The following is a 27,155-nucleotide window of genomic DNA, read 5'->3' as shown; positions in this document are numbered from 1 at the left end:
GAGACAGAGAATATCTCCACCAACCAGATGCAGAAGCAGGAGACAATCCAAGGTAAAGCACTGGAGGGTTTCAGGCAGGGGTAGTCCAGTAATCCAGAGACAGTCAGAGACAGGCAGGTTTCAGTAACGTGAGGTCAGGATTTTTCCGAACAGCAGAAGGACAAGGCAGAAATCTGTGGTCAAAAAACAGGCAGGATCAGATAACCAGAAAAAACTCTCTTGAAACATGAATCAAGGATTGAAAGCTGTGACAGAGGCAACAGACGATCTCGCACTGAGCTGGTGACGAGCAGCTGATTAAATAGGAGCAGCCCAGTGCAGGTGAAGGCAATGAGTAATCAGCACAGTCAAGGTGAGCTGAAGGGCTGGAATCATGACACTTTTCCAAAATATTCCCTTAATAATATTTCTTCAAATATTATTTCAATAAATAAAGGCAGCTAATGAGACACCGTTGAGAATTAGTCATCCAGAAGGTTGGTTTTATTCAGCAGATCATTCTTTAAAACATTATTTTATTAAAATAATATTTTATCTGATCTTACATTGTGAATGGTTGTCTAAACGTTGCTGATTATTGCCTAAGTTAGTTCCAAGACTAACTTAACTTCATTTCCAGATTCTTCAAGATAATCCTTGGTTCTCAAACATAAACATTGCATGGTAATGTTGCATCACTCTTTTGGTCATAATTATCAATCATTTTTAATCAACTTGTTTATATTGTACATAGTCCATTAGTCTTCATTATTCTTTAATTCTGCTTGGTAGTTTAGTTGGATTGTTTTAGCAAAGTAAAGAGTTTGTTGATTGAAATATGTTTGACTTTGAGTTGACTTATTTTTGTTAATAAATTCTTGTATTTTAAGAAATTGTGTGAATTTATTCCATATATGTGCAGAGTTTATGCTGTTCAATAATGTCAGAGCTCGTCTCACTCCTTTCTATTCTGTTCTAATACCATCACCTTACTGGGCTGGTATTCACAGGACAATCCTTAACAGACCCAAATATTATTTGATAAAATATTAAATTATTATTATTAAACATTAAATAATATATTCATATTCATAATTACAACAGGGGAGTTGCTGCCTATCTCCAGCAGTCTATTGGCGAGACACACGGTACACCCTGGACAATCCATCGCAGAGCAACACAGACACACACAGGACAACCAACACACTCATCCACACCAAACAGCAATTTAGAGAGACCAATGAACCTAACAGTTATGTTATTGGACCGTGGGAGGAAGCCAGATTACCCGGAGAGAACCCACGCATGCACGGGGAGAACATGCAAACTCCATGTTTAAAGAGGACCTTCTTGCTGCAAGGCAACATTGCTACCAACATTGCTACCGTGCAGCTCGAGTCACATTATATGGTTAGAGTATATGGTCCAAACACAATGATGGCAGCTGCTGTAACTTCAGCAGAAATTCCTCTCTGGTGATTACAGACGGATTGATCTGGAGGAAGATCAGCGTTAACCTTCAGCTTCGGCAGCTTAATGAGAAGCTCCAGGTGTGAAAGGACCACAGAGGCCGACTGGAAAGTTCACACAGCTGCCCTGAAAAGCTCCTGGGACCAGAACAACTCTCATGGGGAGGTCTTCTCTGAGCTGGAGCTTATTATAAGACATGTATCTGTGTGACAAAACCAGAACCAGAACTCTGAGAGCGTAACAACATTAGAGGACCGTGAATGATTCAGCTGAAACTGAATGATATAACTTCCTGTCCGTACAGTCACATGATCACTGAGGTCAAGCTGTGGAAGAGTCCAAATGAAATCACCCCATCAGTCTGAGGAGCAGATAAGATTAGATCATTGTCTCCCTGTGTTAGCAAAGAAAAGCTGCAGCATCACTTTGCATCCAAACATTAGGAACACTGCTGCTGAGAACATCACAGATAGAAGAACAGTTCTCTGGATCATCAAGACCTTCAAACTGAGAGGTTCAGCTGCAGAGAAGAAGCTTCAGGACGTCCAACAGGGTCCATCTCAGGACCATTTCTTCCTGAGAGTGTACTACAGAATCATGTTGCCACCAGTGCAGAGCTTGCTCTACATCAGCAACAGGTGGGTTTGAAACAAGAATGAAGAAAAAATAGTGGATAGATAGAAACTCTGCAGGAAGTCCATGGATGGACAGCAGAAAACTAGAGCAGAGGTATTTCCTCTGATAGATCCTCCTTCACGTCTTTGTTTAGTTTGTTGGGCACAGAAGATCATCCTTCATCCTGCTCAAAGCTTCATTTTCAGTTCAGCTGTCAGACAGATGGTCCATTCACTGACAAGCTGTTGGTTCTTTCATGCAGAGGTTCAGCAGGCCTTTGTGGAGCTCTTCTCTTTGGTTTCAGAGTTTCTTCTCTTCAGAAAACAGCAGCAGGTAAACTCTGAGGCTCTTTCTTTCTACTTGAAACAAGATGAACTGTTAAAGTGAAACTGTGAGGCTAAATTTGTCTCTGACATGTAGAAGATCAGAGAGTTATGGGGCGGCGCTGACACATTCATCACATTCTCAGATCATCAGAGAGGAGGAGGAGGAGGTGGAGGAGGAGGAGGAGGAGGAGGAGGAGGAGGAGGAGGAGGTGTCAGATGGTGAAAGGCCAGAGACGACGTTGCTGAACTCTGACTCACCATCTGCTTCATGACAACACAAAGACTTCCAGCCCTTCAGCTGCAGAAGGTCCTGAGCATGCTCAGAAGACGGGGTGATGATGGTCTGAGTCTTCTTCAGGACACTTCCAGCTGTGCAGAGAGCAGAGTGTTAAAAACCAGAGGAAGAGATGCGACTCTGCAGATCCAGCGAAGTTCCTGAGAACAACAAATGATTATAGAAAGATATTTTTTGGAGATGACAGTAAAGTCCTTTTATTTTGGATGCAGAAAGTTTGAAATGATCTGATTTCATATAGAATCATCAGGTTCCTCCTCAGTTCAGAACAGAATTATCAAAACTCTTCCTCTGTTCTCGTTCAGCTGCAGAGATGATGAAGCAGAGGTTAAATGCTGACCAGAAGAAACTGCTTCCTTTGAAATCTTTTTTTATGACAGATGAAACTTTTCTGAATTCTTTTTGAATTCTTCTTCTCCCTCATGAAGATGATTACTTTATGTAGAGGAAACCTTCAAGAAGGACCAGGTTGAGGAATTGCTTTAGTTGAGCCCTCAGGGTGAATCCAACATGTTGCTGTAGCTTCTGATGCCTTAATACATCTAAAGTCATAAATGCCGTAAAGCAAAATATTTTAAAGATTCAAAGCATAGCAGTCTTCTAGTCTAACTTCTCACACTCCATCTCTCCGTACATCTTGCAGCATTTACTGAACATGTTGCAGCAGGTAGTGTAGACATGAAAGATGTAGAAAATGTCCTGTTCCTCCTAAGTGGTCAGAAGCTGCAGCCCATCAGTTTTGGGCAGAACTATAAACCTGCTCGTTCTTCTCAAGAAACATCTCCAGATAAATACCTGATAGCAGGTTCAGCTTTACCAGAAGACAAACACAGAGAGGAGGATGAGGGAAGAGGTCAGCCTGCAGGACAACATCAGAAAACAGCCTGAACTGTTAGATGGAAGCAGGAACCAACTGGACCACAGCTCTGCAGGATTAGCTTAGACATCACAGTAACACGATGCAGGCACGTTTCACACAGATCAATGAGTTCTGGTGGTCCAATCACTTCCACGGCTGCAGGTGTGCAGAAACCTGACTGGCCTGCAGAGTTCTGACCTCAACCTTCTTGAAAACGTTTGGGATGAATCAGAGTGGAGGCTGCAGTTCTGGTTCTGATCTAACTATGAACTCACTCCTAAACCTTGGAAGATGTTTACAGAATAGTTAAAGTTGTTGTTGCTGGCAACGGTGGTCCATCAACAAACTGGAGCTTATAGATTAAGAACAGGATGTCATCAAAGTTCATTTACATGTAGAAGTACGCAGACAAATACTTCTGGATGGACACATCAAGAAGGACTGAAAACCACAAGCATCTGAAGACAAATGAAGCAGGAAGATCTGAAGGTCTGAGCTTACAAAGCTGGACAGAGACTCTTAGATGGACGAGACAGACATGAGACATCAAAAAGACTAAAATGAACATTTTTATTTTTAGAAGTGTCCAAACTATAAAATAATACAAAATAATAAAATAAACCATCCATCCATCCTACAGTATTCCATAAAGAAATAATTCCAACAGGGATTTCTTGGTCTACTCTGGGGTCTCCTTACAATTTGATGTCAGGAAAACCTCCAAAATGAGGCATTCAAGATCCTCTAGATGAACCTCCTCAGCTTAGTCACACGGATGTGGAGAAGGAACAGCTTCTCTGAGCTCCACCTGGATTATGGAGCTTCTCTCCTCAGACGCAGTCTGACCATCCTACAGATTATTTCAGCTGCTGGAACATAGATCAGTTAATCCAGAGCTTCACCCTTCAGCTCAGCCCCTTCTTCTCCACCACAGACCCAACCAACATCCCCATTACTGCAGATGAAGCTCTGATCCATCTGTCCATCTCCTGCTCCATCCTGCCATCACTCGGTAACATCTGAAAGTCCTTAACTAGTTGCAGAGACTGTTTGTCTCAGAGCATCATTAAAGCATCTTGGTCAGATAAACAATTCTTCTCAAAATAACCAAAAATACATTTAAATACTGAGATTTAGCAAAACAATTAATAAAACCCTTAATATCTGACTGATCAGTGCTGCTCACACAGCAGACAAAAAGACTCAATAAACAAACCAGGAGGAAAATGGGCTGGTCTTGCTTTGTAACAGACTGCTGACCCATGTATCAGCTCCAGCAGGTTGGTGATCATCTGAAAAGAACATCTCAGGCTGGAGATGTTCAGAGAGATTCAATCTACAACAAATCCAGTTCACAATGAAACAAAGACCGAAGATGACATGAAATAAAACACTGAAAATATGTAGAATCATTACTTTATAGAAGGATCCTGCTTTCAAATGCAGTAATTATTTTACCAGTTAGCAGAAAATCTTACTGGTCACAAACCAGCTAGTTGATCTCACCACAACTGGTTTGGTTATCTGATGGCAACCTGTAACCTGCTCTGGTTCCACTGGTTCCAGATCAGTTCTGATTCTGCTCGGGTAAATCTAGGTGTAATGCTACCATCTGGTGGTGTTTTGCAGCACTGCTTCAGTTCTTGTTTAAATATTCACATCAAACGCAGTGAGTTCATTGATCCATCATTGTTGTATACCCCCAGATTCTTCTAAAGTCCCAGGAGAAGGCAGGTTCTGCTGCCTATCTCCAGCAGCCGCTGGGCAAGAGGAGAATCCACCCTGAAGAGTGGTGACCTCTTCATCCATCACAGGTCAACACTGAGACATAATTACCCTGAGCGACCAGTCAGCCTAGCATGTTTTGGGGTTTTGGGAGGAGGCTGGAGAACCCACACATGCACAGGGAGAACATCCAGAACGGCCCCAGGTCAGGATTCAGACCCAGGACTATCTTGGTGCAAGGCTCTTTTAAAGCGTTGCACCATTGGAAAACATACAGAAGAACTGCTTTAACCACCATTTCTTACTGCCTTTATATTTAAAACTTTTTCTTTTACGGTTTTATAAGAGCCACAGTGGAGGCATCAAGAGGCCACATGTGGCTCTGGAGCCGCAGGATGCAGAGCCCTGGCTTAGACATAAACATGATGAGAGGAAGTTTAGACTCATCTATATTAGACCTCCAACTACCTCTCCATGAACTACAGTCTGGGTTTAGAGAGATGCACAGCACTACTACAGCAACGTTACAAGTATTAAATGTTTGAATTGGTTTTGTAGATAAAAGAAACACAGTTCAGCTCTTTTTATTCATTTATTAAAACCTTTGACACAGTTGACCATGAAATCATGATGAAAAGTCTCTCTGACAATCACTTTATTTGTCCAGCAGGTGTCTTCAAGTATCCAAGGGTTTTCCACAAGGCTCTATCCCGGGCCCCCTTCTTTTTATAATATATGTCAATAAGATAAAAATATGCCACATGCTAATCATTTTATTCTAATTTATTTATTGACCATTTATTTTTTCTCAGCATATTCTTAATTATGGGAGGATTGGTCCTCCATACCATCTAGGGTTTACCTCCCCATTATCCTCAGGAGGTTATTCTCAGCGTTAGGATGAGTACCTAAAGTTTGCACCGAGCAAAGCAAGAAATCCTTCCAGTTTGTTGCTCCCTCAGACTGGAATCAGCTGCATCTTTACTTTTATGTGTGTGTTATTTTTCTTTACCATGAGATACTTTAGTCCTGCATTAACAACTGAAGTTTAATGGTTCAGTTCAATTCAATTCAGTTTTATTTATATAGCGCCAATTCACAACACATGTTGTCTCAAGGTTCTTCACAACAGTCAGGTTCATTCATTCCAATTAATCGTAATCATTGAACAGTTCAGTCAGATTCAGTTATTTATTCAAATTGAATAAAAAGTTTTTCTATCTAAGGAAACCCAGCAGATTGCATCCAGTCAGTGACTTGCAGCATTCACTCCTCCTGGATGAGCATGTAGAGACAGTGGACAGTCACTGGCGTTGACTTTGCAGCAATCCCTCATACTGAGCATGCATGTAGCGACAGTGGAGAGGAAAAACTCCCTTTTAACAGGAAGAAACCTCCAGCAGAACCAGAACCAGGCTCAGTGTGAGCGGCCATCTGCCACGACCGACTGGAGGTTTGAGAGAAACAGAGCAGAGACACAAGAGAACAAAGAAGCAGAGTACTTTCTATGGGAAGGAAAAGTAAATGTTAATGGATGTAGCTCCTTTAGTCGTTTCATCTAGAAAGAAAGAACAGATAAACTCTGATCCAGTTTTCAAGGTTAGAGTCTGAAAGAGAGAACATAGAGTTAGTTACAGTAGAAGCTCAGTCAGTAGCCATGTCTAGGAGAGAGAAAGGGTTAAACACTAAAAGACAGGGCCATGTGGATCATCTGTAGAAGGTGAGCATTAAGTTGTTGCCAGCAGAAGCTCGGACGCTGCCCCTCTCCAGAAAGGTGTCACAGATAGACACAGAGTCAGGCCAGGTGTAGCTTCTAGGAAGAGAAAAGAGAGAGAACAAAGTTAAAAGCTGAAATAGCAGCAAATAATGCAAAATTGGAGAGTAGTATGAGAATGTAGCGAAGAGGGTGAAAGTGGTCGTTATGTCCTCCAGCAGCCTAAGCCTATAGCAGCCTAATTGGTGATGTATGTGTGTTGCTGCAGTTCTTGGCCAGGTCTCTGTTGAAAAGAGATTTTTAATCTCAACAAGATACCCCTGCTTAAATAAAAAATAATAAAATAATTAAAACAATGTGGTTTTACCACCAGGGGAACACATTAAGGTAATGAAAACATTCACTACAAAATGATTAGCCTGTAAGAGACTCATAGAATGAAGCAAAATTGTTCCTTTATTATCTAATTAATTAATAACTGCAATAAAAATTACAAAATGTGCTTTCAATGGCACAGTTAACTCAGATTATTAGATGGATAAAATATATTTATGTACAACTAGGAAATCGGCTGTTAGATTTAAGGGACGAGTCTGGACCAGGTTCAGAAAGTCACAATTTTAATCAGAATTAAAAAAAATTATTTTAATACAAAAGAGTTATGTTCTGGCCGTGTAAACATGGACTCATTCATGGGGTTCAGGACTGATCATTGACACACAGACACTCCTGGACCAGACATGACATCAGAAACATCTTACCTGGGCTGAGGAAAAAGAACCACGCTGTTGCTCAGTGGTCCAAAGTCCAACGGCCTCATTTATGAAGCGTACTTACGCACAAAAACCTTGCGGTGCTATGTTTTACGCACAACTGTACTAAAATAAACATTGCGTGAAAATGTGTCAAATTAACAATAATAAACTACAGAGAACTAAACCTCCCCTAAATCCACTGAAATGACTCCATCCAGTTTAATTCATGGAGCATCAAACCTGATGTTTCTTCAAGACTTTGAGCTTTTATGGTTTAAACCAGAGAAATGAAACTGAATCACTTTCAGCCTCAATAACGTAACACACCTCAGAAAATGATGAAAACAACCTCAGTCGGATGGAAACTGTGAAACTTCCTCTGTTTCTGTCACCTGTAGATGGAAATGCTCATCAATCTGAGCGCTGAGGAGCAGAAAATGCATCAGAATCATCTGAGGGACACTTTCATTCTCACTGAGAAGAAAACGCTGTTGGATCAGCAGATTAACTCCTAACAAGTCAGGTTTGATGATTCCCAAGGTGGACCAGCTGGAGACAATCACACATGTCCATAAATAGCTGTTTTTTTCTCTTCCTAGAAGCTACACCTGGCCTGACTCTGTGTCTACCTGTGACACCTTTCTGGAGAGCAGCATCATCCGAGCTTCTGCTGGCAACAACTTAATGCTCACCTTCTACAGATGATCCACATAGCCCTGTCTTTCAGTGTTTAACCCTTTCTCTCTCCTAGACATGGCTACTGACTGAGCTTCTACTGTAACTAACTCTATGTTCTCTCTTTCAGACTCTAACCTTGAAAACTGGATCAGAGTTTATCTGTTCTTTCTTTCTAGATGAAACGACTGAAGGAGCTACATCCATTAACATTTACTTTTCCTTCCCATAGAAAGTACTCCTGGATCAGTGCTTCTTTGTTCTCTTTGTGTCTCTGCTCTGTTCTCTCAAACCTCCAGTCGGTCGTGGCAGATGGCCGCTCACACTGAGCCTGGTTCTGGTTCTGCTGGAGGTTTCTTCCTGTTAAAAGGGAGTTTTTCCTCTCCACTGTCGCTACATGCATGCTCAGTATGAGGGATTGCTGCAAAGTCAACGCCAGTGACTGTCCACTGTCTCTACATGCTCATTCAGGAGGAGTGAATGCTGCAAGTCACTGACTGGATGCAATCTGCTGGGTTTCCTTAGATAGAAAAACTTTTTATCCAATTTGAATAAATAACTGAATCTGACTGAACTGTTTGATAGTTATTAGGATTAATTGGAATGTATGAACCTGACTGTTGTGAAGAACCTTGAGACGACATGTGTTGTGAATTGGTGCTATATAAATAAACTGAATTGAATTGAAACTGAATTAACATATTAACTTTAGGAACAAAGTTTAAATCAGTTTATTTGCAGAGCATAATAATGTCAGTCAGTCATTTTCTACCGCTTATTCCATAGTGAGTCACGGGGAGCTGGTGCCTATCTCCAGCAGTCTATGGGCGAGAGGCGGGGTCACCCTGGACAGGTCACCAGTCCATCGCAGGGCAACACACAAACAACCACACACACTCATTCATTCATACACCTAAGGGCAATTTATAGTGACCGATTAACCTAACAAGCATGTTTTTGGACTGTGGGAGTACCCGGTGAGAACCCACACATGCACGGGGAGAACATGCAAACTCCATGCAGAAAGACCCACGGCCTATAATTATAATAATTATTATTATAAATAAACCAAACATTAATATTAGATTTCATCTGACTGAATTCTATCTGTTTAACTTCCATCCATTGGAGAAACCCAGCGGGATTTTGAAAACAATGAGCCGGGAGTCAGCTGTTCTCTCGGGGTTCAGGCTGACAGTTGGTGAGGCGAGCGGCTGCTGGGGCAGCGGACGAACATATCGGCGCATTTGTTTAATTAAGCGATATCTTGATAAACTGATCAGATATTTTAGGTTTACACAACTACATTCTCGTCTAAAAACACTGTAAATGTTCAGTTGTTTCACAGAATGCGCAATATATCTGATTTTATTCACAGCTTTTCTCTTTGCAACTTCCGTTTGATACAATCTATATCGACCCGCAATGAATCATGGGATAGGGTGGGACACACTGGACCCATCCTTCAAATCTGGGGATAAGAAGGACACATTTGTTGGAACCTTGGAGACTGGACAGCATTCGTCGCCTCATCCAGGACTACAAATGCGTCCTTTAAAGGATGCAGTCCTGAATTTGGACCCAGCTACAGTGAATGACATCCGTGAATCAGTAAATCTGTGTTTGATTAATCTCTGGCTTCAAGGACCCGGATGTGTGACACAAAAAACTGAATTTCAGACCTGAAAGTGAAAGTAATCAAACTGAATTTTCAAAGCAAACTAATTCAGTTTTAAGCCGTTATATTCAGTTTCAGTTTAGTGAAATTAATTTTCAAACCAATGCATTTAATTTCAAATTACACAAATACAGATTCAGTCTGAGCAATTCAAATTCAGTTTCTGATGGCCACGTTTCTTCTCATACAAGAAACTACATGAAATAATATATACTGCTCAAAAAAATAAAGGGAAGACTTAAACAACACAATATAACTCCAAGTAAATCAAACTTCTGTGAAATCAAACTGTCCACTTAGGAAGCAACACTGATTGACAATTAATTTCACATCTTGTTGTTCAAATGAAAAAGACAACAGGAGGAAATCTTTGGTGATTATCAAGACACTCAATAAAGGAGTGGTTCTGCAGGTGGGGACCACAGACCACTTCTCAGTACCGATGCTTTCTGGCTGATGTTTTGGTCACTTTTGAATGTTGGTGGTGCTTTCACACTCGTGGTAGCATGAGACGGACTCTACAACCCACACAAGTGGCTCAGGTAGTGCAGCTCATCCAGGATGGCACATCAATGTGAGCTGTGGCAAGAAGGTTTGCTGTGTCTGTCATCGTAGTGTCCAGAACCTGGAGGTGCTACCAGGAGACAGGCCAGTACACCAGGAGACGTGGAGGAGGCCGTAGGAGGGCAACAACCCAGCAGCAGGACTGCTACCTCCACCTTTGTGCAAGGAGGAACAGGAGGAGCACTGCCAGAGCCCTGCAAAATGACCTCCAGCAGGCCACCAATGTGCATGTGTCTGCACAAACAGTTAGAAACCGACTCCATGAGGATGGTATGAGGGCCTAACGTCCACAAATGGGGGTTGTGCTCACAGCCCAACACCGTGCAGGACGCTTGGCATTTGCCAGAGAACACCAGGATTGGTAAATTCACCACTGGCGCCCTGTGGTCTTCACAGATGAAAGCAGGTTCACACTGAGCACATGTGACAGACGTGACAGAGTCTGAAGACACCATGGAGAGAGATCTGCTGCATGCAACATCCTTCAGCATGACTGGTTTGGTAGTGGGTCAGTAATGGTGTGGGGTGGCATTTCTTTCCATGTGATCACCAGAGGTAACCTGACTGCCATTAGGTACCGAGATGAGATCCTCAGACCCCTTGTGAGACCATATGATGGTGTGGTTGGTCCTGGGTTCCTCCTAATGCAGAACAATGCTAGACCTCATGTGGCTGGAGTGTGTCAGCAGTTCCTGCAAGATGAAGACATTGAAGCTATGGACTGGCCCGCCCGTTCCCCAGACCTGAATCCGATTGAGAACATCTGGAACATCATGACTCGCTCCATCCACCAACGTCACGTTGCTCCACAGACTGTCCAGGAGTTGGTGGATGCTTTAGTCCAGGTCTGAGAGGAGATCCCTCAGGAGACCATCCACCGTCTCATCAGGAGCATGTCCAGGTGTTGTAGGGAGGTCATACAGCCACATGGAGGTCACACACAATACTGAGCCTCATTTTGACTTGTTTTAAGGACATTACATCAAAGTTGGATCAGCCTCTAGTGTGTTTTTCCATTTTAATTTTGTGTGTGACTTCAAATCCAGGCCTCCATTGGTTCATAAATTTTATTTCCATTGATGATTTTTGTGTGATTTTGTTGTCAGAACATTCAACTTTGTACAGAACAAAGTATTCAATGAGAATATTTCATTCATTCAGATCTAGGATGTTATTTGAGTGTTCCTTTTATTTTTTTGAGCAGTGTTTAACATTTATACATTTATACTTTAAACTGAATTATTTCCAGCAGTTGGTAGCACTGTTGCCTTGCAGCAAGAAGGTCCTGGGTTCAATTCCCAGCCGGGGGTCTTTCTGCATGGAGTTTGCATGTTCTCCCCGTGCATGCGTGGGTTCTCACTGGGTACTCCAGCTTCCTCCCACAGTCCAAAGACATGCCTGTTAGGTTAATTGGTCACTCTAAATTGCCCTTAGGTGTATGAAGGAGTGTGTGCTTTATTGTTTGTGTGTTGCCCTGCGATGGACTGGTGACCTGTCCAGGGTGAACCCTGCCTCTTGCCCATAGACTGCTGGAGATAGGCACCAGCTCCCCGTGACCCACTATGGAAGAAGCGGTAGAAAATGACTGACTGACTATTTCCATAAATTCAGTTTTCAATGACGTTCTAATTTATTGAGTTGTACCTGTGAATTACACTTTCACCACTAGGGGGAAGCAAAGGACAGTCAGGAACCATTTATCTAACATTGTGCAGGTCCTGCAGAGGCTCCCACAGAAACTGCTGCAGTAATTAATCTTCTGGGAGGAATTCAGAGTTCAGCACCTTTATTCTATAAAACAAAATCAGTCGTGATTAAATGCCTCTGTGAGACAAACCCAGTTAGCAGGTAGGGTTCACTTATAATCTGGAGTTACTTTTCTTTACAGAGCAATGAAACTTACAGGCAAAGACCAGGTGCGAATTAGGAAATCAACCTCGTTTATCCACAAGGTGCATGTTGTACACGTCCTGATGGAGAGAAAACGGGTTTTAAACACCGTGATGAAACATTTTATTCCAGGTTTTATTAGTCAGCTGAAAAAAAACAAAAAAACTAACAGTTTAAACATTAAAATACTTGTTTTTTATTTGACCAGATTGAACCAATAAAAACCAGTTGCAAAAATACATCCATTAAAAGCATCACCGTCTGGAGTTCAACACTGAAAACAGTGAAACAAAAAGAAGAAAGTTCTGAGTTTCTCACAAATAAATCGACTTTCTGCAGTTTTTGTGAGGCTGATATTTGGTTTCCTGCAGCAGGAATTGAAGCAGAAACGTCTGTGACTCAGTCGCCCTCCTTCAGCCAAACAAACCCTCCGCCATCCGAGCCCACGGTGGAAAGTTCACACTGAAACACACCTGGTGGACTTTATCCCCTCAGGAAGCACCAGCTTATTTTCAGCTCTGACTTATTCCTCAGTTCATTTTTAAATGGTGTCAAACAAACAGGTGGAGGGATTCTTTGGGATCAGTGGGCTCGTTCTGCTAGTTAAAAATCTGATCCAGCACTGAGGCAGAACTTCAGAACCACAAATATATTTACAGCAGCGCAACAAAATTCACATCACGGGCCATTTAGAGAGAGAAGAGCCCAGAATCTTCACCTTTATTCCAATCAGCCCAGATCCAAATCCTAAACCAGATGGGTAGAAGTCTCACCAGAAACCCAAGCCCCAAAGAGCCAGAACTGGTCATAATGCTGTAGCTCATCAGACATGAGCAATCCTAGTTTACAGGAGTAAGCTGCAGCAGGAAAACCACCTGTTTGAAGGATGGTGGAGTAAAAGAAGAGCCGAGTCAGTGCGTTCCCTGGAGAAATCATGAGTTAGAATCCTATCAAAGACCTCCGGCTCTGTGAACATCTGGGTTCTATGAAACACTTCGATCTTCCCAAACTCTTCCTTCTTTAAACCTAAACTGGATTCTCTGTGGAAAAGATCTGCTTCTCCAGAACACTGTCTGGTTCTTCACATGATGCTTTTCACCTATCCAGACAACTTTAAGCTGAGCTTCAAAACTTCTAATTTAATAAAGTACTTTGATTTAATTCCATCTCTGACCTTTAGGTCAAATTAAAAGCAGATTTAAGGAACAGATTTAGGAAACAGGTTTTCTACACCATTGTCACCAGCTCAGATTCAGGACAATACTGTCAGATCTATTTGTCGTGGAGTTCCACGGGGATCTGTTAAAGGATCCTTAACCTTTCTGATGAGGAACACCTGATGTTTTACATGAGGAACAGCTACATTAATCCTACTTTCTAAAGTCCAAGTACATTCTAAATTGTTCCTCTTTAAGTTACTAATGGCAGGAGTTAAAAGGGACAGTATAGTCCTTCAGAAAGCTGACGTTTCATCATTTACTGTGAATTCCCTGATAGAAACAATTAGACTGTAATTAGCTATCCGTATACAGCGCTTTTTACCCTGATAATGGACCCTTAGAATAAAAGTATTATGGGAAGAACAGAGTAAGATCTGAGTCCGATAGGCCCACTACCTTCACTTCCTCTCACACCATGAGTTAAAACACTTCTGTCCCTCACTGTGAAGGTAGAGGAATGTAGAGGAAGAGCTCAGCAGTAACTTGTTATGGAAAGAGTTCAACCTGGATGGATGTTAGATAGTCATACATCCACCAGGGGGCAGCAGGATCTCAGGACTGGAGGTTCATTCAACAGACAGAAGATCAGACAGCTTTAGCAGCACCCGATGGAGTTTGATAGAAATCACCTTGTGAATTTTATATGAGTGATTGCTGGGTGGATGGATCATGGAACTGCTTCAAATGACACAATGGTTTAAATATTGGGTCAATCTGTACACGCCCGGACCGCCCAGCATGTTTCAGACCCACGGTGTGACTCCAATGAAACAGCACCAGAACTGGTGAGGCTGTCGTGTTTCTACAAGGTATCTTCTGTGTCTGCTGACCTTCCCTCTCTCATACCGTCAGTTGCTCTGGTAACGCTGGTGTGCATGTGGTCCTGATTACCTCCAGGTCAGACTGTAGCTTCTGGAATGGAACTGGGTTTGTCACTGCGTGGATACTGGTTTTATGTTGACTGGTGTGAAAGTGTTCTGGTTCTGCCTGACAGTATCAGTACAGAATGCAGCTTTTCTCCTACAGTGGGTCCCTTACATGCAAATAAGAACGAGACAAAATGGTGCAATGAGACTTTAATTGAAAAGATGCAACAAATTACAGGATGTAGTTTTAAAAAACATAAAAAAACAACAAAAGTCATGCGAGTTCTTTGTGATGGGACAAAATACTGAGGACATCTTTTCCCATCCCAGCAGCACCTCATACTTCAGGTTCCTTCCGGTTCTACAATTTCTGTTCTCCTTGCAACCATGTGACCAAATCTATACATAAGCAGAACAATAAGGCACTTTGGAGAACGACAATGTGGACCATCGGGGTGTTCAGGCCCACTGGGCTCCAGCTGAACAGTCAACCTCTGTTCTCAGAAAACTTGTAACAGGAAGAGGAAAACCCATTCATCATTCTGCAGAATAAAACCCAGTGGGCCAACAGCCTCGGATCAGCCCACTTTCCTCTGCATCCACGCCACCATTAAAGCCTCAGAAACACATTCACGGCTAAATAAATCATGTAAACAGTCGTGTTTGGCCTGGAACCAGAACCAATCTGATCAGAGTTTGTGTGGAGAAAACCTTCTCTGAGAGGAGACTGATGAATGAATGCACTACTGTAAACGGGTTCAGCTTCCATAGTTGGAAAACTGGATTTTCCCACTGAAAATTGACAGCAAGGTCTAAACTCTAGTAAACCAATGGATTTCTTCTGGATCCATGCACAACATCCAGGCAGAAATATCAAAAGTCAGGATCAATAAGAACATCTAAAATCAATCAAAATAAGATATCGAAGGATAACTTGGTAATATTAAAAGTTTCAACTATATAGAAATACAAAATCTTAAATATTCAGCTGATCTATTTCTTCTCCAGTGATTCAAACAAGTGCTTCAAATCAAAAGGATGAGCTAAAACTGAATATCTGCATGAAATATGATAAATCCTAGCAGTGCATCATAAAGAGAAATAAAACTCTGACATATCCAGCTGCTCAAATAAAAATACAGGTCAGCACGAAAGCCGCAACATGACAGCTTGTGTGAACAAAGTGGACCGTCACAGAAACATCTGAATGTGAACATCAGCGACAGTAGATGTGAGCATCTGAAAGGTGATGAAGACAGCAGAGCTGTAAAAAGCTCGACAGTGTGTGATTTTAGACAGTCCATTAGGACAGACAGACTGAGCTTTACTCAGAGACTGTGAGACATCCAGCAGGTTTCAGCTGCACGTTTAGGACTAAAAGTCTGGGCTGAGGTCATGAGTGGTGCTGCAGTTTGTGTACAAGACCCAACCCAGGAAACCAAATTCACACTTAATTGAATTTGTCTGAGAAGCAAAACTAATGCACTGTGAAGGGAACATTTTCACCTCACAAAGTCCTCATTCAGGGTTGTTCCTGTAACTTCCAGGGTTTGTCTGTAATGTTTTCTGTTACTGTGAGATTCATCAGCACAGAGATTCAAAGAGCCATCCTGCAGGACTGCTACCGTCACACCCTGAGTCAGAGCTTAAAGATACGCACCAGAATAAAGACAACAGTCTGGAGATTAAACAGGCAACATTTGTTCAGTAAACCACAGAGAAACGTTTGAACAGATTTAGGTGTGAATCTTTCCTTCTGTGCTCTGCGCCACTACCGAGGAAACACATTCAGAGTGAGAGCAGAAGTGTTTGGGATCTGATCAATAAGGCAGGAATATTAGCACATTGCTCACTGACTGAATGTTGGCTTTCATATCAACGTTATTTCATCTGGTTGTGTATATTTTTCATGTTCTGCAGGAGTGAGTTATTAAATGTTTCGGTTTATAAACTACAGCGGTTGGACATCAGGGAGCAGAGACAAAACCTGGCAAGTAACCCAGACTAACACTGAAGAGCAGGAAATAAGCACAATCAAATTTAAACTCCGCTGAAGTTTGTTCATGTTAGAGGATCAAACTAGGCAACATTTTTAAAAGGCTGCCGCTCCCTCAGCGTTGATAAAGCACCAATACGCAACACTTGCTATGGTAGCGTTAGCCTAACAGGCTAACCTAAGCTAACTTAGCTTAGGTTAAAACATAATCAAAGAGGGCATTGCTAACAATAAAAAGGGGCTTTTATTCCTAGAAACACAATTATGATTGATATATAAACAGGAAATATTATGTTAAAAGTCGTTCAATTATGTTTTTAACATTTAAAAGGCTATAAAAAAATAAACAAGCTTCCATGGTAGAAGGGTCCCATTAGCATTAGCCTCTTAGTTAGCAAAGAGGCTAACACTAGCATAGTAAGAGGCTTCCAGAAAGGGAGCTAATTAGACAGAGTGCTTGTTCAGTTCACTAAGCCCTTAAAATATGAAATATTGGAAAATATTGGAAAAGTCCAACTTTGAACCTAATGTATTGTTTAATCAACTGTAATAAATTAAAATCTCTGCATGAAACTGTTCCACTGTAATGATCTTTGTTTTAAGTTTTAGCCTCAGCTAAGTTAGCTCAGTTTATACTAAAACTGAAAATGAAGTAAAAAAAACATATTTAGTTTAAGGTTTTTTCTTTTATAATCCAATATTCTCAGTTCATATGTTGTTTTTAGAACAGCTGGATTTTAATCAAACAAAAGTAGTGGATTAATGTTGAAAATGTTTTCTGTGTGGAAATCATTGTACACAGATTAATAAAACACTGCATTCACTGAATAAAAGCAGATTGCTCAAACATGCAGAGGAAATATGAGGACATGGTAAGGATAATAATCAGAGGTATTTGGAGGCATAGTTTGTGCTTCAACAGTCACAGCATTTTAAGTGCAGCACTTTGGGTAATTATTTTCACAATGCACATTAGTCTGTTCTTTCAGTCTGCCAATATAACAAATGCATGCTACATTTAATTTTTATTATATTTTTAATCTTTTCATTCTGAAAGTGAGGTACATATTTTCCAAAAGACTTCGGTCTACATCTGTTCTTTAAGTCTCCTGTCAAGGTATCAATGCTTCATCTATGTGCTTTAATATGCTTGATTCACTTTTTCTATTGGTGCATGCCTCCATTTCTTTAATCCATGCAAACATTTAGTTATATATTTGTAAACTTTGGAATATTTCAGGTTTTGAAAACCCAAGTTTCCATCTTTGTTGTAAAATACATTTAAATAACTGTGTGCTTATAAATTATTAATCTGTGCAGACAGATTTCCACATCAGAGATGTTCTGATCCTCTACATGAACGTGGTTCTTGATTTCAGTTCTCCTTTGGCTGATTTTCTGGTTCTTTTAAGGTAAATTCAAACTTTTCCCAGACTATTTTAGTTAAAAGCACCAAGGAGGAATTCTGCTGGCCTGCGTTTAAAAAAAACTCTTCAACGGGATGTAAAGAAAATGTGATTAGTGGAAAATGAAAGTGACGATTCAGAGAGAGAGTTACTAACAAATACAGTGAGCTGAAAATACCCTTTAAAAGCAGACAAATGTATTCATTTAAGAGTTATATAATACAAATATGTCACACAGATTAATAATTTAGTCTGGATACCTTTTGTTAGCATTGCAACTAATTAGTAATGTACTACTTGAAGTAATGATTTTAACAGCAGACAGGATGATGTTTGTTAGGACTACAGCTCTGAGTCACAGACATAAGAGCAGCTGCACACTGCATGGTCAGCAGCTTAATAACTCCGCCATACTGGGAGGGAAAACTGTTTCGTGTTTACACAGGAGGACGAAGCCTGTCAGCACAGATTACTGGAGACACATCTTTATACGCCTCCGCTTCAATCTTCAGAAGGAAGATCCAAGCAGATTGATGGAATCCACATGCTGTGACACTTTAAGAGTGTGATGATGTTCTGACCCAGTAAAATATTCAAAACCTTTTGGATTTAAGCCATTTCTTCATCCAATCGTAGGTGTTTCTGTCTCCTTCCAGCCACTGCTGGAGGATTTACAGTTTTCTGACCAATCAGAGCCCAGAGTGCAGAGAGACACACCCACACTCTCATCCACTCCAGTAGATTTCAGTTCTGAATGGTTCTGGAGAAATTGGACCTGAAGGTTCTGTTAAACCTGTCAGGTCTCCGACAGGAAAATTGCAGACGCAAATGAAGATACATGTTTGGACCCAGATGTTCTGACATTCACGGTTCAAGGTTTCTGATTTAGCTTCTAGTTTTATTACACATTGATTGTTTGACTGAAGCCTAAGTTCTTGTCTGTGTTTCTGTGAAAAGATTCTGGGCCAAATCTTTTAAAAGATCTTGATGAAAATTAAAAAGAGAGATCATATTTCTCCTATTTTAGCTTCCCTTCATTGGCTCCCTGTTAAATCCAGAATATAATTTAAACTTCTCCTCCTCACATATAAAGCCCTTAATGATCTAGCTCCATCATACATCAGAGATCTGATTGGTCCATATGTTCCTAACAGAGCACTTTGTTCTCAGACTGCAGGTTTACTGGTGGTTCCTAGAGTCTCTAGAAGTAGAATGGGAGGCAGATCCTTTAGTTATCAGGCTCCTCTCCTGTGGAACCAGCTCCCAGTTTTAGTCCGTGAGGCAGACACCCTGTCTACTTTTAAGGCTAGGCTTAAAACTTTCCTTTTTGATAAAGCTTATAGTTAGAGTGGCTTAGTTTATCCTGAACTATCTCTGTAGTTATGCTGCTATAGGCTTAGGCTGCTGGAGGACATAATGACCACTTTCACTCTCTTTGCTACATTCTCACACTATTCTCCAATTTTGCATTATTTGCTGTTATTTCAGCTTTTAACTTTGTTCTCTCTTTTCTCTTCCTAGAAGCTACACCTGGCCTGACTCTGTGTCTACCTGTGACACCTTTCTGGAGAGGGGCATCGTCCAAGCTTCTGCTGGCAACAACTTAATGCTCACCTTCTACAGATGATCCACATAGCCCTGTCTTTCAGTGTTTAACCCTTTCTCTCTCCTAGACATGGCTACTGACTGAGCTTCTACTGTAACTAACTCTATGTTCTCTCTTTCAGACTCTAACCTTGAAAACTGGATCAGAGTTTATCTGTTCTTTCTTTCTAGATGAAACGACTAAAGGAGCTACATCCATTAACATTTACTTTTCCTTCCCATAGAAAGTACTCCTGGATCAGTGCTTCTTTGTTCTCTTTGTGTCTCTGCTCTGTTCTCTCTAACCTCCAGTCGGTCGTGGCAGATGGCCGCTCACACTGAGCCTGGTTCTGGTTCTGCTGGAGGTTTCTTCCTATTAAAAGGGAGTTTTTTCCTCTCCACTGTCGCTACATGCATGCTCAGTATGAGGGATTGCTGCAAAGTCAACACCAGTGACTGTCCACTGTCTCTACATGCTCATCCAGGAGGAGTGAATGCTGCAAGTCACTGACTGGATGCAATCTGCTGGGTTTCCTTAGATAGAAAAACTTTTTATCCAATTTGAATAAAAAACTGAATCTGACTGAACTGTTTAATAGTTACAATTAATTGGAATGTATGAACCTGACTGTTGTGAAGAACCTTGAGACAACATGTGTTGTGAATTGGAGCTATATAAATAAAACTGGATTGAACTGAATTGAAGCCACAGCCGGTTCCTGATCACCTGAATGTTCTACTGGCTGATGGACTCGTACTCGTCGTCTTCCGCTTTATCCGGGACCGGGTCGCGGGGGCAGCAGACTCAGTACAGACACCCAGACGTCCCTCTCCCCAGACACCTCCTCCAGCTCCTCCAGGGAAGCCCAAGGCATTCCCAGGCCAGCCGGGAGACATAGTCCCTCCAGCGTGTCCTGGGCCTCCTCCCGGTGGGACGTGCCTGGAACACCTCCCCAGTAAGGCGTCCAGGAGGCATCCGGTATAGATGCCTCGGACTTGGAGGAGCTGATCTTCATCCCAGCCGCTTCACACTCGGCTGCAAACCGCCACAGCGCATGCTGTAGGTCTTGGCTAGAGGGGTCCAGCAGGACCACGTCATCTGCAAAAAGAAGAGATGAAATCCTCTGGTCCCCAAACCAGACCCCCTCCAGCCCTTGGCTGCACCTAGAAATCCTGTCCATGAAGGTTATGAACAGGACCGGTGACAAAGGGCAGCCCTGCCGGAGTCCAACATGCACCGGGAACAGGTCCGACTTAGTGCCGGCAATGCGGACCAAACTCCTGCTCCGCCCGTACAGGGACCAGATGGCGCCTGGTAGGGTCTCCCATGGCAAACAGGCTCTAGGTGACGGGTCAGACAAAGAGCGGTTCAAGACACCCTCATGAGGACTATACGATCGAGGCATGTGACGTCGTCCGGTACGGCAGAGCCGGGGTCCCACCCTGTAGCCAGGCCTGGGGTCGGCACCCATCAGAGAGCGCCTGGTGGCTGGGTTGCTCCTCGCGGGACCCGGCCAGGCCAAGCCCGAAGGAGAGACACGAGGCCATCCCCCAGTGGGCCCACCACCTGCAGGGGGAACCGTGCGGGACCGGTGCAAAGAGGATTGGGCGGCAGACGAAGGTGGAGACCTCGACGGCCCGATCCCGATCTGCTTAGGCTGGCTCTAGGGACGTGGAATGTCACTGGCTGATGTTTCCCCTCCAAATATGGCGGACATGTTGATGTGTCGCTGCAGCTGACTGAAACAGTTAATGCTGATTTTTCATGTCTATGACCAGAACAACAAGAGTCCAGTTAGCGATGTTCTGTGGGCTAACATCCTGCTGCACATTAAGACAATCTGTTAATTAAACAGCTGAATGAACCGCCGGTCCAAACTTGTTTCACTGAGCTGGAGGATTTTCCAACAACAAACATGGAATGGCTGGGATAAAAACCCAGTGGAAATGTGATGAATGAGTGACTGAGACTAGAAAATTAGTTTTTCTGTTTATGGCACAAACAGGATGATCTGCAGATTTAAGGTGTCAGATGATGAAAGGAGGGAAGACATGATGGAAAAAAAATGTTTCTATCTTTTCCAAGAAAGATCCAGCAGTGACTTCACAGCAGTGCTGGTCACTGATAACATGTTACTGGAACAGAAGAATGTGACACAGAGCACCTTTAACTGCTTGACATAATTCAGTGAGAAATAAGAAAAGCATTGTTCAGTCTGAGATAGTCTCGCTTGGGCAGTTTGGTCCTGGACCACGTTTTCTTTTACCTCTGCAGTTTGTAATCCAATCAGGTTTGTGATGCAGGTGGTTGCCGGGCAGAAAAGTGACCAGGACACAGCCATCTGCTTTCTTCTTCATCACTTTTTACACAGATGCACCTGGAGGGAAGAGGGGACAGAAAAGCATGATGGGTAAATGAGATACAGAGTGTGGGAGGGGTCTTCATCATGAAGCTCACAGGTTTCTTGTTGAGTCTCAGCTGATTTATTGCTAAAAAACAAAACTTGGTCGTTTTCCATTCAACGCCGGCTGAGCTCAGAGATTATTTCTACGTGCGCTGATCTTTACCGTCTGTAGGTGTTTCTTTGAGATTAGACAGAAACGTACATTCAGCAGCGATCCACTCTTCTTTACAATGTTCCTTCAGTTCTTTGAGGTTTCTGCTCAACTCTGAAGGTTTTTCAATCCCATCAATCAGGTTGCGGTCTAGACTTTGACTAGACCGTTGGAACACCTTGGTTCTTTTCTTTTTCTGTTGTAGGTTTGCTGCTGTGTTTGGGATCCTTGTTCTGCTGATGACCCAGTTAGGACCGAGCTTCAGCTATTGGACAGATGGACTCCCATTTGACTCTAGAATCCTTTGGTAAACTGAGGGGATCATGGTCCACTCTGTGGCTGCAAGATGCGGAGGTCCTGTAGCTGCAGAACAGGCCCTAATCATCCTTCCACCACCATGCTTGATAGTTGAGGTGTTTTTGCTGATCTACTGTGTTTGTCTTCTTCCAAACATGGTTGTGATCATAGTGGTCAAACATCTTTACCCTGGTCTCATCCGTCCCAAGGACATTGTCCCAGAAGTCTTGTCCTTCATCCAGATGCAGCTTTGCTAACCTAAGTCCTGCTGCCATCTTGCTTTTAGAGAGAAGAGGCTTCCTCCTTCAACCCTTCCAATCAGCCACACTAGTTCAGTGTTTATCTAGCTGTCCTGTCCTGACCTTTAGCCTTTAACCTTCTAACTGAGCCCTGCAGAGTCTGAGATGGAGCTCTTGGGTTTTTGGTCATTCCTCTGAGCTTCACGCTCTGACCTTGGGCTGGATCTGCTGTGACATCCACTTCTGGGAAGACTGGCAGCTGTCTGAGGGGTTTTCCTCTGCAGAATGATGGACTTCAGATAGTTGGAGATGACCTGATAACCGTTCCCAGGTCACTGCTGATGTCTTTCCACCTTGGCATTGTGTTAACACACTCCTGTAAGTTTCAGAGCAGCAAGCTGACAGAACATCTGTTTTTTTATTAAGGTGCTCACACTGATGATGATGATGATGATGAGTTCATTAATGTACTGGGGTGAACTTTCAGAATTTTAAATGTGGAAATAAAAAAACAAAAGTAGATGCAGGTGAGGACCTACCAGCTGTGGGGCCACATGTGACGTTGTAAGATGTCCACAGATTAACAACCATCAAGAACGTCGCTATGAACCCAAATACCTGAAAACAAACAACACATGTTGACACACATACAGCTGACATTCAAAGCACAGAATGAAGTTGTTCCCAATCAGAACACTGGAGAGCTTAGAAGAACCGATTCTTCATAGTTATCAGGAAGGACCAGGACGTTCTCAGAGCTGGTGTGATTCAGCCAGAGGTCTCACTCTGCCACTAGTTTCTGAACCAAAAAGTGTCAGAGTGAAACCAGGAAATTTCAGAAAAAATGTATTTCAAAATCATTTGGACCAATACTGAACGTCTGATACAAGGAACATCTGGGAAATTTGCTCTTCATACAGCTGAAGGTGAGAACCTGTGTATTTTTATCTGAGATGACAGGCGGGGTTAATCAGCGAGTCACTCTGAGGTTACGCACCGACGCCACCACCAGAGAAGAAACTCCTCCACAATTCACAGCAGCAATGATGGAGGCGATGAAGATCAGGACGGACCCCACAGAGTAGTGAAAGAACTCCTGAAACACAAAAACAGAGTCCAGTTAATGTTCATTTACTGTGAAACCTTTAAAATATGTTAAAACAGGACAGATGGTTGCTACATATTAATATTTCACCAACAAAGGTTGAAAACTTAATCATATTCCGGAGTTTTGGAGCATCTTGCAGGAGAGACAGAGACACAGTGTTAGTCTTTGGTACATATGAAGCAATCCAGGTGTCTGGATTTTTTTTACCATTTAATCAGACTAATGAGCAGCTGGAAGTCTGAAAGACCAGAGGTTCCCTCAGACGGTCACAGAAACAGAACCTCGTGACAAGCATGGGTCAGTTTGTAATGAAGTGTCTCTGGAATGAATGTTTATTGAGATCATTTCAGATTTAAATTGTTACAAACACACTGGTTGGAATAAGAATGATAATATGATAAACAAGAAAAGTTTTACTTTTCATCCTGAAACTGAACTCTGAGCTGAGAGGAAACACGATGATCTATGAAAATCCACACAAACCAGCAGGTGTTCTATTAAACTAATATCTGCGTCTTTGCTCTGCTGAAGCATCCTTCCTTGTTTTGAACGTGTGGTTTGAAGCATCGTACAACTTCCTGTCGCTTAATTCTGAGGATCAGGAGGAGGTAAAAACGTCTTACTGTCAGCGGCCAGTTAATGCAGGGCATCTTCGTCTGCAGCCTGAACAGGTGCATGAGGAAGAAGATGAGAAAGGCCACCAGGAACCACAGCACCACCACTTCGAAGAACTGGAAGGCCGCCCACCCGGGCCAGCCGTTGGAGAGGCGGATACACAGTAAGACGATAATCAGGGAGAGCTTATGTCGCAAAACAACACAAAATCAACAGGAAACAAGCATTAATAAAGACACAAATAAGAAGCTAATTATAGCAGACAAAAAAACTGACTTTTTTAGAAATTATAACTGAAGAAAGTACTTTACATCTACTATCTGGTTTTCCACCTGAGAATTATCTGAACACCTGTGAAATTTGATCCTTAGATGGTCTGTTGATCCATAAAAATAATAAAACAAGCAGGTTATGTTACAAGTAAAGTACCTCAGTAACAGAACAGGAAGCGTCACACATCCTTTAAAACATGACTTGATGTTTCACAAAATCCTTCACTTCTTGTCTAGATCCGTGTGACACGTTTTTCAATACAACTACGAGGAAGTTAGAAAACAGCAGCGTTTACAAAAGAAGACTTTAAGGATGGAGAAATGACAGGAAACTGAAAGTAACGATGAAACTAACAAAAAAGATAAATGGTAAAATAGAGAAAATTATTTGTTGTTTGTCTATTAATGGGGGGAGGATGGGGGCTCATGAACCCGGGTCCCTGCTTTCTAAATGTCTGTCCATGTTTGGACTCTGATCAGCGGCAGGAAAACAATAAAGTTTAGACTAAAAAAAAAACTTTAAAGGAATTTAAAAATCCCAATAGTCAGAAAACAGAGCGGTCAGTGAACCCCCACCCTGCTAACGGTACCGAACCCAACAGCTGCGTGAGCGGGCTGAGCCGCTGAACCACCTCCTTAGAACCCGCTCCATGGCAGGACTCACCAGCTGGCCGATCTTCAGCAGTCCCGGGATGGTCCGGCTGTATCCCAGGTTGAGCACGCCGTCCCCGGAGGACCTGACGGTGGTGGTCGTGGTCGTCATGACGGTGTGGGACATGGTGACGCTGATTAGGTGAAGTAAACCTGCAGCAGCAGCCCGTCGATGGAAACGGACCTTCTCCTCGGCAGTCAAGCTAACGCTGATAAATAAAGGCACTTCCGGGAGGACTTTCAGAATAAAATATTATCCAGTCGGGCCATGAACACATTTTTTCTCCTTCATTTAAGCTGAGGACAAACATCTAGTGAGGTTCTGAAGTGGTCTGGATCAGCAGTTCTCCAGACCATTTTCTGATGAATTTTGTTTTTAACTCTGAGTTTGAATCAGAAAAATGCTGCTAAACTCCAGGGACAACACAACTTTTCCCTGCTGACCTTAATGTGCCCTAAAATTACCCCCACTCCACCCTTCCTGAAATGAACCATATGCAATTCTATCAGGGTAGAAGATGGAGGTACTACAGTGAAGAGCTGCAGCACCACCCAGCATGCACCATCTATCCACTGAGGTGAGATGTTTCCCCAAGTGTTTCTGGCAGCTGATGGAGTGAGGGCCTTCATATGGAAACTCAGCTGTTCCCACACAGGCAGCTGGACCCATATTTGGAGGAAATCCTGACCAGTACATCCTAAGAGACCGACCCAATAATCTCTGCAGACAACCTTACTGCGTGGAACAAATCTGCCTAAACATCTCCATCTTTGTTGGCATATGAACAGATGTTATGGTTTCATCTATGATGAGTCTTTGCTCAGCTGACCAAAACATAAGAACAAAGACGATGAAGAACAGAAAAATCAAGTCTTTAAGTTGGTTTCCACCATCATCATTACTGCTGAAGAATCTAATTATTGAGCCCTCGCTCTGAGCCAGCTCACCTCCACCCACAGCCCAGTGAACTCTGGTGTGAAGTTACATATAATCATCTTTTTTACTCTATTTGAAAATCTGGATTAACTGGAATTACACTTTGAAAAGCCGGAGGTTTTTATCACAACCAACCTCAAAGTTCAACATGGCTGCCTCTGGTAAATGCAGATAATTACATAAATATTAACACTTTTTTGCTTAAATCACACAAACATAAAAACATCAATGCTGGCTTGCATTTAAATTCATTTTTAAACTGTCATAAATCACTAACTAATGAAAGACCTTTATCTACTGAAACTGATCCCAACCTGGGAGTTGAACCGGTCCTCCCGGTTGGAAAGTTAGGATCTAGACTCACTAATTTATTTTCCTTTAAATTCAATAATTAAATGTAATTCATCACTCAGAAGGCTCATACAGATGTTTTAAAAGCGTCTTCTCAGATTTCCACAAACATCTGTCTTCAGGCTGATCTGTTGGAAAAATATTCTGCTTGTTTCTTTCTTTCTTGTGTCTTTGCAATGTGCCTCAAATGTGCGATATGTAACAGTTGCTCCCGTCTAGTGGTCAAAGGAAAGGGAAGTCATTTCAGTCCCTTTGATATTTTGCAACAGTCTACCTCTGAATCCTGATGCTAAAAACTTCTGATAAGAAAATAATAGTGTATTTTTGAAACTGAAGATTATTTTTATGATTAATTTTCTGGTTTTCTATCTCTGAACATCCTATATTCTATTCAGCTTAATAATTATTAATTCTTGAGACACAGCTGGCCAATTGTAAACCTTAATTTTAGTGTTCAGTTGATTTCCTAACCTTATTTATTTTTATTTCACTTGGACAACTCGGTGAGTTGG

At 42.2% G+C, this 27,155-nt stretch overlaps 1 protein-coding gene across 3 annotated transcripts; it reads right to left on the bottom strand.

Moving 5' to 3' along the window:
• On the bottom strand, nucleotides 1-25,568 carry cmtm7 (CKLF-like MARVEL transmembrane domain containing 7). Of its 3 annotated transcripts, none has more exons than XR_007037693.1 (6): nucleotides 25,369-25,568; nucleotides 24,441-24,617; nucleotides 23,707-23,805; nucleotides 23,249-23,327; nucleotides 21,885-21,995; nucleotides 1-173 (listed from the first exon to the last, which is right to left on the bottom strand). XR_007037693.1 is itself a non-coding variant. In XM_047361473.1 (5 exons), the coding sequence occupies exons 1-5, from the start codon at nucleotides 25,480-25,482 to the stop codon at nucleotides 21,982-21,984; spliced, it is 483 nt and encodes a 160-aa protein (XP_047217429.1). In that variant the 5' UTR covers nucleotides 25,483-25,568; the 3' UTR covers nucleotides 21,599-21,981. The 3 variants fall into 3 exon arrangements, 1 of the variants encoding a protein (XP_047217429.1); XR_007037692.1 differs by lacking the exon at nucleotides 1-173 and adding an exon at nucleotides 21,599-21,753; XM_047361473.1 differs by lacking the exon at nucleotides 1-173 and having other exon boundaries at nucleotides 21,599-21,995.
• Nucleotides 25,569-27,155: the final 1,587 nt, after the last annotated feature.

This window comes from Girardinichthys multiradiatus, chromosome 3 (assembly GCF_021462225.1).
Source record: "Girardinichthys multiradiatus isolate DD_20200921_A chromosome 3, DD_fGirMul_XY1, whole genome shotgun sequence".
NCBI lineage: Eukaryota > Metazoa > Chordata > Actinopteri > Cyprinodontiformes > Goodeidae > Girardinichthys > Girardinichthys multiradiatus.
The sequence above is the reverse complement of the archived record's forward strand: the minus strand, read 5'-3'. Positions and strand labels throughout refer to the sequence as shown.

Bases quoted from the DNA above. Each gene is read 5' to 3' on its own strand.
- cmtm7 (XM_047361473.1), bottom strand. From the start codon at position 25,482: ATGTCCCACACCGTCATGACGACCACGACCACCACCGTCAGGTCCTCC. The intron at 24,618-25,368 runs GTGAGTCCTGCC...TTGCGACATAAG, and splicing joins TGCTGAAGATCGGCCAGCTG to CTCTCCCTGATTATCGTCTT. The intron at 23,328-23,706 runs GTGCGTAACCTC...GTTTGTTTTCAG, and splicing joins CTTCTCTGGTGGTGGCGTCG to GTATTTGGGTTCATAGCGAC.